General features: G+C 43.0%; 1 protein-coding gene across 1 annotated transcript in view; it reads left to right on the top strand.

Moving 5' to 3' along the window:
- Positions 1-16,192, top strand: part of SFMBT2 (Scm like with four mbt domains 2) — a 175,882-nt gene that overhangs the window by 80,916 nt on the left and 78,774 nt on the right. Inside the window, exons 6-7 of the mRNA XM_088468906.1 lie at positions 2,862-3,108; positions 16,031-16,128. Of these exons, the coding sequence (XP_088325032.1) occupies positions 2,862-3,108; positions 16,031-16,128 (345 nt within the window). The remainder of the gene's footprint in view (positions 1-2,861; positions 3,109-16,030; positions 16,129-16,192) is intronic.

The following is a 16,192-nucleotide window of genomic DNA, read 5'->3' as shown; positions in this document are numbered from 1 at the left end:
CTTGTTCTTTGATTTTTCCTTTCCAAAAAGTTACAATGTCACTGAATGGGCTATGTATTCTTTTTTTTTTTTTGCATCAATATTAATGGTGAAATATGTAACTTTTTCCATTTTTACATATCACATTGCTTGTTTTTTTTTACTTCAGGGAAATTCTCAGGCTGAACAACTTTACTTTATGGGATACAAAAAACTCCAGAAATTCTATTTAATCCTCTAAAATATCTTTTGTTAAGAGATAATATAATGCTTAATTTAAAAGAGGAATGGGGAAATGGAGTTAGTAAGCTGGCAACCTGCAGGACAGTCCGTTGTCAGGGAAACCAATCGCAGGATCTGTGAACTCCATAAGAATTGGTGTTCAGGTTTTGCTTGTAAAGTGTGTTTAAAAGGGGTCATCAAAGTACAATGAATAAATGTTATTAAAAAGGCTCACTTTACGCTGCTAAAAGAGGTTTTTAGTTCATTTCCATCGCATTATTATCTTGAACAAAGAGCTTTGTACGCCTACATCCTCAAAGGGAATATGAGTGCACTCGTTATTTATAGCTTAATTTTTTTATTAGCCTAAACATAACAATTAGTAGTCAAATTATTTATGGTTGCTAAGTCATATTACAGATAAAAATTAGATTTCCTGAACCATTAACATACTTCCTCATAGAGATATCAGGGAAAAATATGTCACCATGCAGCTATCCGTATGAATTATCCAGCAACTATACTCTGCATGAGGCAGATGGTGATACACCTATGCATCGATTTGCTGTTAAGCATTTTATTGATTACCCTATAAGTATACCTCCCAACATGACCCTCTCCAGGAGGGACACAATGCTCTGGTCCTGGACTTCCCTGGTAATTTATGATTGGTGGAGGCTCCAGGGGTGGGGCTGCAGTACAATCCAAAATGCAAATAGGGGAGTCACACCAACTGCCAGTGAGTCCCAGCCAGTGATGTTTGGCAGTGTGTGAAATGACAGTTGGTGTGGCTCCCCTATTTGAACTGCGCTGCAGCCCCACCTCTTACCAGGGAAGTCCAGGACCAGAGAATTGTGTCCCTCCTGGAGAGGGTCATGTTGGGAGGAATGCCCACAACTTCCAGGAGAGAAGGCTAGTATGTAATGTGGTTAGATCTTAGTTCCTTTACACGATATATGTAAGTGGTATGTGTACTGCATGGTTATAAAGGTGCTGATTCCGACTTGGGAGCAAAACAAAAAAGAGCAAGTAATTTTGCACCTTGGTAAAACCATACTGCACTGCGGGCGGAGCAGATGTAACGTGCATGGAGATTTGAGCAAGTCATGTCCAGACTCAAAATGCAAATCTGAATTGTAGTGTAAAAATAAAGCTGTCCGCATAGGCGCCGGAAATTGGGGGGTGACCCCCCCAACATTTGTGAGGGGCGTCAACAGTGCAGTAACTACCATCCCAATCTCTATTTGCTGGGCACCCGCTGTGATATATCTTGCATGAACAGTGCGCCTGGTTCCTTCTCTCTGGGGGTGTAACTAGAACTTTGTGGGCCTCATAGCAGAATTTCTGAGGGGCCCCTCAAGTCAGGTATCCACCACAGGGGGGGGGTGTTAGGGAGTAAGGGCGGGCAGTGCTGGGTGTAGAGACAACAGCTGGCGCAGTACTGGGGAGCAAGGGGGGGTTAGTAGCAGGCAGTACTGGGGGTAGGGAGGGGAGGGTAGACGGCAACTGAGGCAAATATGCAAATGTCGCAGACTTCTAAGAATGTATTAAGATGCCCATCTGCGGCTTTGCAAATCTAAGTACCTGTGTACAAAGACTTGGCATCGCTCGCAGATCATTCAATTAATTATCGTTCTTCTGAGTAACCCTATCATCGCACAGAATGTCCATAGGGACTGAGATGCCGGAGCCATTTTTAGTGTATATGTGATCGCAGACACAAGCTGTGACATGTCCCAAAAACGGTCGCGACACGCCTGCAATTTTTGCTGTGACTCTTTATTACATCCCCCAAATGGTCCCAGCCCATCAATCACACTGTGAGTAAAGAGTCGCTGCAAGCGACTGTGGCAGTGTACCTTGACGCATGTGCAGTGCTTAAGCTGGGTACACACGGTACGATCTGCACAACCAACGATATCGCTGAATGATTTCCCTTGAACTTTCTGTAGTGCAGGACAAAACGATATTGGGTGTACACAGTGAAAGATATCCATGATCTTTCAGTGAAGTCATCCTGCCACATCTCTTAATATACAAATCGTGATGAAATCGTCCAAGTTGACTTGCATGTACGGACGACCATAGATATCGTTATCGTCCATGCAGGAACGCACATCGTTGGTCGTTCGCTGCATAAAAATGAACTATATGAACGATTTATCATTGAACGATATTGTTATCGTTCATAAATATCGTACCGTGTATACACCTTTAGATGCATGCGCAGTATACCGATAATCACTCAACTGCGTAAATATCAGCTTTGCGTATATCTTTGAATCAGGCTAATGATTTATCCAGGTGCAGGTTACTTGGATGTTTTTGCTTTGTAGCCAACTCAGAAGGAGCACGCAAAGTTAAATTCCGTCACCTCACTGCTCGCTGAGGCTATTCACTTGTGCAGAGGTTATTTCTAGATTTGAGGCTCATTATTGCAGTATTTGACAGCATTGAGGAAGTTGATATAATTTGTTGCGTGAATTAGTCATAGTTCTGCTGGGATCATGTTACTTATATTATATAATACTAGAAATCACAAGTTTATTAAAAATTACTGTAAACATATAAAACCTATTTCAAGTAATGTTTTACTTGGAAATCTTTTTCCTGTAATAGTAATCACATACAAAATGTGACATTTGCTTCTATTCCTACAGCCTCTTCGAGGGAAAACCCCAGTAGACCTCATTACAGTAGATGCACTGGTAGAGTTGCAGGATTCCCAGAATCCCTTCCAGTACTGGATAGTCAGTGTGATGGAAAACGTCGGAGGAAGATTACAGCTGCGTTATGTTGGACTAGAGGAGTCAGATTCCTGTGATCAGTGGTTATTTTACCTGGACTGTAGACTTCGACCTGTTGGTTGGTGCCAAGAAAATCAGTGCAGGATGGAGCCACCTTTAGGTATTTTATCAAATATTTTCTTTTTTATAGCTAAGTTAAGAAATGTTTCAATAATGAACAAAATATACCTTTTAAAATGTTCTTTAAAGTTAGATATTGTTACAGAATGTTTCCTAAAAACAAACAAAAAAAAGGTGTTGATTATGATTATTGCTGTATTACAATGGTGCTTCACTTTTACTATATCAGTATTATTTCCATATGCTCCTTAGTACAATTTTTGGCTTTCCAAGTCAGTGAGTACACAGGGCCTGATTCAGCAAGGATTGCGGTAGCAAAGACGCACGCAATCGGTCAATTCATTTGCATTGCGCATGCATATGCATCGCAGTACACTTGTGCGAACTAGCAACTGCGATGGGAAATGCCTTTGCAGAGGCTATGCAGACCCCAAGCACAGTGATTGACAGGAAGTGCCGTTTGTGGGTGGTGACGGGGGGGTGGTTGGGCGAACGCAGGCTCCAGTGCGTTGGGACGGCGTTGCAGGGGCGTGCATAAATTATCCACTGCAATACCACACGCAGCCTGAGGCCTCAAAGCTTGTGCTGAAGTTAGCAATTCCTGAGTGAAGTCTCACCTGCCTTAACTGTGCGTTTGGGTCCGATGTTACTCGATGTTACCGATTGTTTTGCTATGTTGCCCAAGTATATGGATGTGTGTAAGGGGAAGTGGGCGGCCTTATGGTAAGCTGTGATCGCAATGCGACTGCAAACATTTGCATTTCACTGCTAATATTAGCTACTGCGGTGCATGCGTTCTAGCAGAATAGCGAACCTTTCTGAATCAGGCCCACAGTCCCTCACGACAAAAGGTGCATCCAACAAAAGCAATGAAAATAACTACAAATTTTTAGGTAGTACATTACCTATAAATTTGCAAGTTGCATTGTTTTGGGTTTGAGGACTTGACTCAGTGTGCACTGCTGAACGCAGATTCCTGACAATCGGGAATATTTGCGTGCACAGCACCCATTCTGCGAGTGTGAAAAATGGGTCCTGCTAAGATGCACGAAAGCCCTTGAATACCTCTGTCTGATTGACAGACTGAGGCATTTAAGGGGGGGGAGTCGGCTGGAGTTCCCGGAAACTGGGCATGTCCGTCCCGTTTTCTGGGAGTGGCCAGCCCAGGGACTGCGTGGATGTACGCGGTCTGCTGGGCTCGCAAGTAAGCTGAGGCTCAGCTGGCTGGCCACCTGGCGCCGTCCACCATCGTGATCATCGACCACAGATGGTCGCGATGGTGATCTCAGCCCACGACCTCCATCAAAGTGCTGGGATCGCAAATACAGCAGGGGTGTCATACACTTCCTGATGGATTTGCATTATTGCAAGGATTGCAATTGCAAAGGTGCCTGCGAGCAGCTTTGCAATTGCGATCCTTGCTGAATCAGGCACTGAGACACTATACTAGTAATCACAATCAAAAGTTAATCTGCTAAAAGTTTGTTATTGTTTTTGTTGTTACACAAAGCGGCTGATGCAGAGTTGAATGTACTACTGTTTGCTGAGAGTATATTGGGCCTAATTCAGCAAGGATTGCAATTGCAAAGCTGCGCGCAGGCACCGTTGCAGTTGCGATCCTTGCTATTATGCAAATACAGCAGGAAGTGTATGACACCCCCTTCTGCATTTGTGATCCCAGCACTGTGACGGAGGTCGCGGGCTTGGATCACCATCGCAGCCGTCAGTGGTCATAGATCGCAATGGTGGACGGCGCCGGTTATCTGGCAAGCTGACTCAGACTGGCCAGCTTGCGAGCCCAGGACACTGCGTTGATCAACAAAGATCCTGGGCTGGCCACTCTCAGAAAACGGGCCGGATGCACCCCAGTTTCTGGGAACGCCGGCCAACCCCACCCCTGCACCACCCCTTAAATGCCTCTGCCGGTAAATCAGGCAGAGGCATTCAAGGCTCTGCGTGCAACTACGTAGGACCCATTGTGTAGAATGGGTCCTGCGCACGCGCAGATTCCCAATAATATTGAATCTGCGATCAGCAGTGCACTTGCATGCATGGCTGAATCAGGCCCATTGTGTGGATTTGCCCTGCACCCGCAGTTGCACACAGAATATAGGCATGCTGCATATCATTTTAATTAGCAGTAGCTGTTTGTGCATAATAAGACGAACGGAAAGACTCTCTGTGCTACCAAGTAACAAGGCGCTCGCGTGTTATGTTTAACGCGACTTGTAGCGCATGGAGGTAAGATGCATGTAGACACATCAGTATTTGCTCTTTCTTACTCTATTCCTGAATCTGAATCAGGCCAATTGTGCAGTATATTATATAAGAGCTGTATTTCCCGTGTGCTCAGGACAGTAAAGCACAGGAATGCACTGCACGTGTCATAGGCAGAGTCTCAATAAAAGGCACACCTAGATGTCTTATCAGATATGTAATGTTAGAGTTATTTCAGTTATTTCAGCTTAGTTCTTATTCATGTTTCTGGCATACTTTTATTTTTAGAATAGCACCTGCACAACATATTCAACATCTTTCCTGCAGGTTACTGCTTAAAGGTGAACTGGAGGTCAATACGTAAACATAAAATACAAAAGTGCGCTTACTATAGACTTGCCATTTGCAGGATCCTCTGTGGTGTTCATTGGCTGCAATTGTCAAACACAGCACATCCATCTCTCTTCTCTTACTACTGTATACAGCCTGTTTCAAACACTTTTCCAAGTTCACCTACCCACACGTTTAATAGAATCTGAAAAGCATAATTGTACTTATTTGTATAGGCTATTCTTCCCATCCACTCTTTACTTAATTTTTCTCTTGGCCTGTTACAAGCAGGCTTAATAGATGCCAGTGCCTCAGATCCATGAACTTCCCATTCACAATATGGATAAGCATCTTTACATCGTTACATGTCAAAAATATATATTTAAAAGTTTGATAATTTTGGCATTAAATTTAAATGTGTTATACACATACTTACCTACTCTCCCGGAAGTTGCGGGAGGCTACAGAATTTTTGGGGAACCCCCCGGACCCTCGGAAGAGTACCTAGTAAAGTGGGCATGATAGGGAGATGATTGCCGCAAATCGCGGCTCCGCACACGGGGCTAAATGCCGCGAAAATGGCAATGGCCGCAATTCGCGGCTGTTTGCCATGGAGGGAGCGGGGCATAATGACATAGAAATCTGGCCCTGCCCCCCAACGTGGCCTGCTGTGTCTGCTCTCTGGGCATCTCACGGGGACCATATAATAAATATCGGCAAGTATGGTTATACATTTGAATGCATGTTTTGTTATCTGACATTACTCATATCAGACTTCATGAAGCTGCTTGTTGTGATCTTCATACATGTATTACTTTATCTTATACAATTGGATCACTGATAACCTTCTGAATCATTTTTGTTGCAAGCTTGTTGCAAAATTATCACATTTGCAGTGCGATCTGGGCACGATATTAGCCCCAAATTATCACAGTGCCCAGATGTATGAAATGACACATGAAAGAGAGCCCCTCCCTGTTATTCCAGTCTCTTTACTCCTGTGCTACAGACCACACATGTGTCGCGCCCATAGTTGCGGGGGGGAGGGGGGGGTAATTTCTCTCTCCCTCTCCCGGTAATTTTTGCATTGTGTAGCCCATAGGCCCAGCACGGGATGCTTTGCATTCCAGAGCTTGTTATATCCAACAGCATCGCATCCCCCATAGAAACCTATTGGGGTTGCTGCTGGCGGACATGGAGGGACAGCAGCAGAGATATCTGCTGCGTTCCCTCCATAATACATCTGGGAGATACTAATTGTTTCCGGTTATCCCCCAAAATGGGTGTTTTCGGTGAATATGCCACAAATAATTAATGATAAATGGGCCCCTATGTCAGTAGTACATGAAAATGCTAACCTGGGCTGTTTTAGTGTGGCCCCAAAATGATCAGAATGCACATGTAACATTCTATTGAAATTATTTTGATCATTTTTGGATATACTGAAAAATTTAAAATACTTTGAACTTAATAAATTAATTATTTAAAGTCAAATATGCAATGTGTATTTGATTACATACAACAAGAAGTATTTGGGTGCCTGTTAAGTAACTTTATAGTTGTTTTCCTTGTATTTTACAAGTAATTGTTCTTTAGACCCATATCCATCAAAGAATTTTTATGATATAACTAAAGCAAAGTCCCTAACTGTGTTTGAGTTTATAAGTATGCAACTGACATACTTAGGTTAGTATGGGCAACATCTCCACTTCTACAAACCCGCACTTTAGTAAATATACCCCTTAGTGTTTGTATGATGAGCTTAAATCTCAGGTACGGCTTCAAGAGACCCTCACAAGAGGGTGTGGGATGTAAACCTGGGAAGTCGGGGGCGTGGCCACGGAGAGCATGGAGTAGCACACTTTTTGGTGCACTCTCCAGACCCATCTATCCGTGCACTCTATCCTGCTGCTCCCCTGGGACCATCCTCTGGTGATCTGGTGGCGGAAGGTCTCCAGACCACAGTGTTCGTCCCTGCTGCTGCTGCGGAGGTTAACTTACCCGGCGTGGTGGAGTTCGCGGTGACGGGGCCTGCCCACGTGAGCCGCCGGCGCCATCTTCTCTGCTTGTGCAGTGCAGTGCCTCCGTAGCAGACGGTCTCGGCGCTTCATCCACAGCTCCTCGCCAGTGATAAGAGGGTGAGCTGCCTGGAATCTGCTGAAGGTGGCTGGCAGTGAGTCCTTCCCTGCTGGCCTTGATAGTGGGTGCATGCCCCGTTTCTGTGCTGCACTGCTGCACTGTATACACTCCTGTACTGACTTGTAGGAGATACCAGTGCCTAACACATCCTGCCTGCAGGCTGCTGTTGTTATCAGTCTACACTGCATCTGTGCTGTATTAAAAAAGGAACATTCTTTACTCCTCCTTGTCTACTACTGTGGTCTGCTAAAAAAAAAAAAAAAGATATCTACATTATTTGGAGCCTCTCATATTTTCATGATGGTGAAGCATCATAACTCTGCTGTGGCAACGAAGTTGGAGAAGTTCTCTAGAGACCCACATGCTCAATCCACTTCTATTGATCAGAGAGGTAATTCCCCTCCTGTGTCTCCTGCAGAGTCGGTGGCTTTGGTTGAGTCATCTAATTCTGCACTTCAGCGAGGTCTCGAAGCCGTGTCTGCTTGTGAGTCCAGGCTGTCTGAAAAGATTGGCAAAGTGCAGTCTGATCTCTCGATTATACATCATGACCTGCGGTGTGTTCGTGAGAGAGTCGGTGAAGTGGAGACCCGTACATCCACTCTGGAGGATAAAATAACACCTTTGGGTGTTAGAGTTAACTCAATTGATTCGCAGCTTACGTCTATACAGAGGAAAATGGCTGACATGGAGGGACGGCTCAGGCGCAACAATGTAAGATTCGTGGGGTTACCAGAAGAGGAGGAAGGTACCGATCCTGAAAAGTTCTTGGAAAAATGGCTTTCAGACACATTTTGTTCTACTTCCTTTTCAGCATATTTTACAATTGAAAGAGCTAGACCTTTGCAGCCTGGGGCGCCACCGCACACTCTAATAGCGAAATGACTTAATTTCCGTGACCGGGACTCTGGGCCTGATTCAGACCCGCTCGCAAGCGGGTCGATGGTGGCCCAGTGTGCATGCGCACGACGGAGCCGGCTCCATTGTGCGCATGCGCGAGACTCGGATAGCGACGGGCAAACCGTCGCTCCATGTCACGTACCAAAGGGGGCGTGCTGTCGATGTAGAGTGACAGCACGCCCCCCCTTTGGTGGGCGGGCTGGGGGAGTGGCTGCCCAAATGGAGGCGTTCCCATGTGAACGCCTCCGTTTGGGGGCGGCCCCACTGACATCATGAGTGATGTCAGTGGGAGAGATTTTGGCTCTGTGAGGGCTCTCAGGGGCTTGCGGCAACGAGACCCTACCACAAGGGTTTCGTCGCAAGCCCGATGGTCGCGATGGTCTTGACCATCGCGACCATCTTCCTGGCCGCTCGCTATAGCTGTGGGTGGCCACCCACAGCTATGCGAGTGGCCAGGAGGCCGCTCTAAAAAACAAGAAGGCCGGCCCTGATTCAGAGCGAGCACTCTCTCAGAGCGTCCGGCTCTGAATCAGGGCCTCTGTTCTTAGATTGGCCAGCATTAATGGTCCTTTACAGTGGAACGGAACTCAGATCTCTGTATTCCCTGACTTTGCTATTGAGATGCACAAGGACAGGGCCCAATTTCTTCCGATTAAAAGGCGACTTTGAGATCTTAATATCTCCTACGCAATGCTGTATCCATCTAAGCTTCGTGTAATTCTTCACGACTCCGAGAGAGGCGGCACTTTGGCTCGACCACCGCAGACCAACACTGTATAATGATTGATATCTTGAGCTTTAATACACATATATTTAGATATGACTAACGTCTAATTTGCTTCTGATATAGATAATGTGCTGTATGTTTTGATGTTACCGCTGACTATGTAGTCTGGGCATGTACGAAGGTGGGTCAATCTTTGTTAATTTTCTACCTTCAGTATTCTCATGGCTTTTTCAGCAAGATACGATTTAATATTTTCAATGTTTTCTCTCCAATATTTGTTGCACAATTTACGTGTTATTTCTGTTGCTGGCCAATATAGGCTTGTATGGGTAGAATATTCTATATTCTTTTGCTGACTGGTTACTGACTAATTTTATAATACAATTTTATATGGTTTTGATGTTTGCTCCCAGGGGATGACTCCGTGTCCGGAGGCCTCCTTGTGTTCTGCTCTGTTGTCATTATATATTTGCTCCATTTATCTTATTTGAGGTAAGGTAATATATATTACTTATATTGCTTAGTTTAGTTATAAGGGATAGGGGTATTAGGGTACAAGGTATGCCTAGGTTGGGTTTGGTATACAGGGTGGGGGGTGTTTTAGGGGTTGGCTCCATACTAGTTTGTATGAGGTTCTTTATAATTCTTCAAATATGATGGTGCTTTTTGTACGTGTCCGATGTGTGCTCTCATGGTTGCTTAAATATTTTCAGTACTGTATTAAATGATGGTACCACATACTGTTAATATTCTTATGTGGAATGTAAGAGGGTTGAATGACAAGTCAAGAGATCACTGGTGTTTAGGCAGGTGAAACAGTATGCCTCAGATATAATATGCCTTATGGAAACTCATTTGACTGGTGTTAAATTGATGTCTTTAAAAAGCCATGGATTTGTCGGACATATCACTCATCACATACTTCGGCGTCTAGAGGTGTGTCCATATTGGTGCGTAAATCCATTCCGTTTAGTTTAGAACAGGTGAAGTGTGATGCTTGGGGTAGATATGTATTTATTAAATGTAAGATTGACTCAATCTCTTTGTTGTTGTTGGCGGTATATATTCCTCCACCATATTCACATGATGTTCTTAAGAAGGTGGCTGAATTTTTGGCGTTGTTTCCGGGAACACCCGCCACATGTGTGGGAGATTTTAACAATATCCTGGACCCAATATTAGATAAGCATAGAATATCTGTTACTGATACACGGCCAAGGGGCTCTGGATTTTTGGGTATGGTGGAGGGTATGGGATTGGTGGATGCCTGGAGGATGAGATATCCTTCTGCAAAGCAGTTTTCTTGTTTTTCGTATACTCATCTCTCATTTTCCAGGATAGATCTGGCATTAGTTACGCCCGAACTACTACCGAGAGTTCACAAGGTCCATTATGAGACTAGGGGTATATCAGATCACTCCCCATTAACAATCCATCTTGATCTGGAGGGACAGCGGGATCAATCCTTCTGGAAGTTAAATCAGTTCTGGCTGTAACGCATGGGCTCTGGGGCAGAATTAGAAGCTGCTTGGAAATAATTTTTTGAATTAAATAGTGGCACTACTTCTATTTCAGTTTTGTGGGATGCTTTTAAATCATTTCTCAGAGGGTCCTTGATCCAAAGAGTTGCCTGGGTCTTATTTAGCTAATCTGGCACGAATCTAACATTTGTCGTCTAATACAGCGGTTAAAATAATTGGTTCTGATAATGTTGCTTATGTGTGAACTCCAGATATCGCAGAGGAGTTTGTCAGGTATTATCATCAATTATATGAATCTAGATCAGTTTATACTCTTCAGGAATTGCGCAATTTCTTATATACCATATCCCTTCTAACACTTTCTCCGGTGGCTAGGGACTTCCTTGACTCTCCTTTGACGTTAGAGGAATTTGAGGAGGCCATAAACTCCTTTCCTAATGGTAAAGCCCTAGGGTTAGATAAGATTCCCCTTGAGCTCTTAAAAAAAAATTAAAACTTTTTTGTACCCCAATTGTTTGATCTTTTTAATCAAGTTCATGAAAACAACACCTTACCAAGTTCTATGTCTGAGGCATTAATGATTGTTCTACCTAAACCAGGCAAGGATAATACTCGGACTGCTTCGTATCGACCCATATCACTTCTCCCCATGGATGTGAAAATCCTGGCAAAAATACTGGCCTCCAGGATTAATCAGGTTATAACTCAATTGATTCATTCTGATCAGACAGGCTTTATGCCGGGTAAGTCCACGGCGGTAAATCTTCGTTGCTTATTCACACACTTACAGGAGGATGTACAAACTTCCATTATTGTGTCACTAGATGCCGCTAAGGCATTCGATTGGGTCGAGTGGGCATTTCTCTGGGAAACCATGGACCGTTTTGTCATTGGCCCGGGATATATTAAGTGGGTAAAATTACTATATTCAGCTCCTGTGGCAAGAGTGTCTATTAATGGATTTATTTCTTCGTCGTTTTCACTTTTTAGGGGAACGAGGCAGGTATGTCCATTGTCGCCCATTGTATTTGCTATGGCCATTGAGCCGTTAGCATGTGTGATTTGAGCCAATTCTGCTATTTCTGGGTTCCAGCTGGGTTCCAGGGGGGATAAAATTGCACTGTACGCGGACGATATACTGCTTTTTATCACGCAATATGATGTTTCTATGCCTAATGTCCTGGATGTTATTGATATGTTTGGTAAATACTCAGGTTTATTAATTAACTGGGATAAATCGTGTATTCTTCCCCTTAAAGGTGCTTGTCCCAGTAATCCCATTATAAATCTTCCACTGAAATGGATGGATTTGTTTAAATATTTAAGAATTTGGATCTCTAACGTTCCTCAAAATATGTGCCATTGAATATTATGCCGCAAATAGCTTATCTCAAGTCCCGTGTTCCAGTATGTGGTAGGTTATCACTAACTTTAACGGGTAGAGTTCATCTTGTTAAAATGGTTCTACAACCAAAGTTTTTGTATATTTTGCATCACTGCCCAGTATATATTCCTCTGAAGATTTTTAAACAAATTGATGGATTACTGTCATCATTACTTTGGGTCAAAAAGAGGGTTAGAATTAAGTTAGACACTTTGACTAGATCTCGTGATTCTGGTGGTCAGGCGTTACCTTCTTTCAAGTTCTACTGTTATGCTGCACAATTAGCGCATATATGGGAATGGATTAATGATAAAGCTGCTGATTCTTTACCTGCCCATGTTCTGGCTCGGTCTAACTCAGGTTTGTCGCAGTTACAGTTACTCTTAAGTGACAATGTTCATGTAGTTAACATGCCATTAGTTAGGCAAGTCATTATTATTTGGAGACTTGTCTCGAGTGTTGTGCAGGTGTTGGGCATGGATCCAGGTACTCCCCTTGTTCACGCCAGGGGTTTCAAGGAACTTTCTGCTCTACAGGTCGGAGAGTCCTGGGGTACATGGTATGTCTTGGACAGTTAACTCACACGGGAAGGCCTTCCATCAATTACAACTAGAATTTGAAGTACCCAAACATTTTTTTTTGTTATCTTCAGCTCAGACATGCTATTAATTCCCAATTTTCTGAAGCTCCTCTGTCCATACAGGAATCTCCTATTAAAACATTATTGCAATCTGCTAGTTCTAGTTGTTTAATATCTGTGATTTATTCTACTTTATTGAATAACCATCATAATTCTGATTTATTATTTCTTAAACAGAAATGGGAAATTGATATTGGGGTGCTTGCTGAGGATGTTTGGAAAGCAGCTCTTGCTAGTCCCCATCTAGCTACTATGTCTGTAAGGTATCAACAGATACAATTTTTATAATTAATAGGGTATACATGACACCCGCCCGTTTACTCAGAATAGGGGGAAGGACCGATTCAAAATGCCCCAAGTGTAATTCATCTGAGGGAAATTTTTGGCATCTTCTATGGCTGTGTCCTGTAGTTAATTCTTTTTGGCAAGATGTAATACGTGTTATTGTTTCTACGGGTATACTTCAAGATATTTTGACTCCTATTTCATGTATTTTGGCTGTAATAGATGAAGACACAATTGATAAACATGCTATACATTACACCACCAATCTCTGCTCACTTGCTAAGGTATGCATAGCAAGGGAATGGATGGCGACTAGTGGGCCGAACCTGGAGACTTGGCTTTCCCTGGTTAGTTCAGTTGCCGCACATGAAAAATATGTTTATACGGCTAGAAATACAATGCAGAAGTATTATGATGTTTGGGCTAGATGGCTAGACTCTCCATATAAAACATACATGAAACATAAATGAATTTCATGTAACAAACTTAGCTTGAGCCACAAAAAGGCGGGAGCACGCAGTGTGAAGAAGAGACCTGACTCAGGTGCATTACAGAGATTACACTCATGAGGATCAATATCTGGGATCCTACAGGGGAAGAGAGAAAGTTTTGGTTTTGTATATGATCTATCTACAGTCTCTCTCTCTCTCTCTCTCTCTCTCTGGGGGTTTATACATCTATCTATCTATCTATCTATCTATCTATCTATCTATCTATCTATCTACAGTCTCTCACTCTCTGGGGGGGTTCTACATCTATCTACAGTGTCTCACTCTCTGGGGGGTTTCAACATCTATCTATCTATCTATCTATCTATCTATCTATCTATCTATCTACAGTCTCTCACTCTCTGAGGGGTTTCTACATCTCCGCCATTTGGGTCTCAAGATCTTTGCAAGGGCAGCAAGGCCCTTTGGACCTTATTGGATGTTACCCTATTGTTGCTCGTTGAAAAAGGGGCCCCTATAATAGTTCAAGCTTCAGAGCCCCAAAAATGTAGATCCGCCACTGGTTCCACAGCTGTAGCAACCAGCACTTTGTGACAGGAGCAGGAATTCTGCATGCTGATGTCACTTCTGTTCTGGTTGTACCACTGGTTGTTATGGTTGTTATGGCTGCAGGAACTGCTGTCAATTCTAACAGTGTCTTCATATCATATCGTGTCTTCATATCTGGTGGTACTGCCCAATCTTTCTGCATTTTGCTAAGATATTAAAAACCATATTTTCAACACTTTTGTATAGCTATGAATCCCTGTCACTCCCAGGATCTACTTGCTGCTTCTTAGAGCTCCGCCTGCCTCTAGAATAAACTAATGGGACATTTTGTTTCAGCTGCCACAGGCCAGCTATGCAGATTGGAAACAACCTATGAACCCTGCAGAGTAAACTATTCTCAATAGAATCTGGCATATATTCAGAACTCATCAAAAACCTTTACCAAAACATGGGAGCCCTGGACAATAAGCGGTATCCAGATAGCCCCGAACATTGTGTTTTCGATTTTGTTTTGGTGAAAAAACGGCACTTATCGTGGATTATTTTTTTTGGAAAACCCCCATGTGAGGTAATTAGCCGCGGCTAATTGGATACCCCTCAATGTGTTCCAATACCCAACTCCTGTCCGCATAATCTCACAAATAGGCCAAAGATAAAAAATAAAATAACCTCAAAAGGCTGAGTGCGTATCTCAGTTGTTCTCTTGATACTGTTGCTCTTTATATCCTCATTTTTTTCATAGTTGTAAGTCACACAGTATTTTGTGCCTTTCTCTTCAAAGGGGAAAAAATAAGCAGCTAATAAGCAAGTATTGCTGATTTCGTTTATTGATGATTATTCATTATGCTGAATGCTTTTTTTGTTTTACTGGCATGTAAATGTTAATAGTGCCACATCTTGTATAATGCATGCTCTGTATTTTTTGTCATTTGCTGATTTCACATTATTTAAAGTTTTTAGCCACTTCCCTGGTGCTAGATCAAATGTGACCACGGTGAGCATTAGATGTGACCACGCCAAGCTGGGCTTTCCCTGACATGGTTGCATCTGATGCGACAGTGTAAGTGATGTATGCCAGTGGCTGCTGGAAAGTAATCTTTCAGCAGCTGCCGTGGCAACCTCCCGCCAGCATCTTCCTCCCAGCCGGGGTACAGAAGGACAATCCTGAAAGGAACTTGGAACAGCGGCTGCAAGAAAACAGTCTACCTCCAGACCGAGCTCAGGGGCTCAGGGAAGCTATGGCTTCTCTTCTCTTCCCCGGGCCAAAGTCACTGCTGGGGAACCCCTGCTCTCTGTGAAGTCTTGTAAGAAAAGGAAAATTATGTTATTTACATAATTGGCAACAGTTCAAAATAGTTTCTAGGGACACATTACCACTGAACAACTGGATCTAAGTAGTGTACATCAAAGTATAATGTCTCGTTGGACTTTGGAGCTCTACAATCTCTATCATGCAATATTTACTTAATTTGGTTATACATACTAAATTTGGCAACTTTGAGATTTGCAACATAGCACAGCTTGAAGCCTTATGTGACAATTTTAACTTCGATCACCGAGCTAGTAACAGCGGTAAATGCCTCCAAATATTTTTATTTTCTTATAGTAAATGATATATTAATGGACAACAGTTAAAGGGCATGTGAGCCTGTATATTGCATCTTTCCTCCCTATAGGTTGCCAAGTCTCCCTGGATCTGTAATTTATTTATATATTTAATATATACTGCACAAAAACAGTTAAATATCATGAAATAATTAGAGCATTCTTTCTAATATACAGTGGAAATTACTTCTTATCAATTAGTTACAGTATTTTTATGCAGTACAGTATGTGTAATTGTTTCCTACTTGTTACACTTTAGACATTTGCCCACTGAAGAGTATGTCTGAATGGAAATGCGCTCTGGAAAAGTGCCTGGTGCATGCTGCGAGATGTCCTCTTCCGGTTGAAGTTTTCAAGGTAAGAAATACTTAATGATAGGTATGAAGAATTACACATAAAGGCCGTCTCTACCATAGGCTGA

The sequence above is a fragment of the Taudactylus pleione genome, unplaced genomic scaffold, assembly GCF_031769625.1.
Source record: "Taudactylus pleione unplaced genomic scaffold, aTauple2 ptg000086l, whole genome shotgun sequence".
Classification (NCBI taxonomy): Eukaryota; Metazoa; Chordata; class Amphibia; order Anura; family Myobatrachidae; genus Taudactylus; species Taudactylus pleione.
This window is presented reverse-complemented; position numbering and strand designations above follow the sequence as displayed.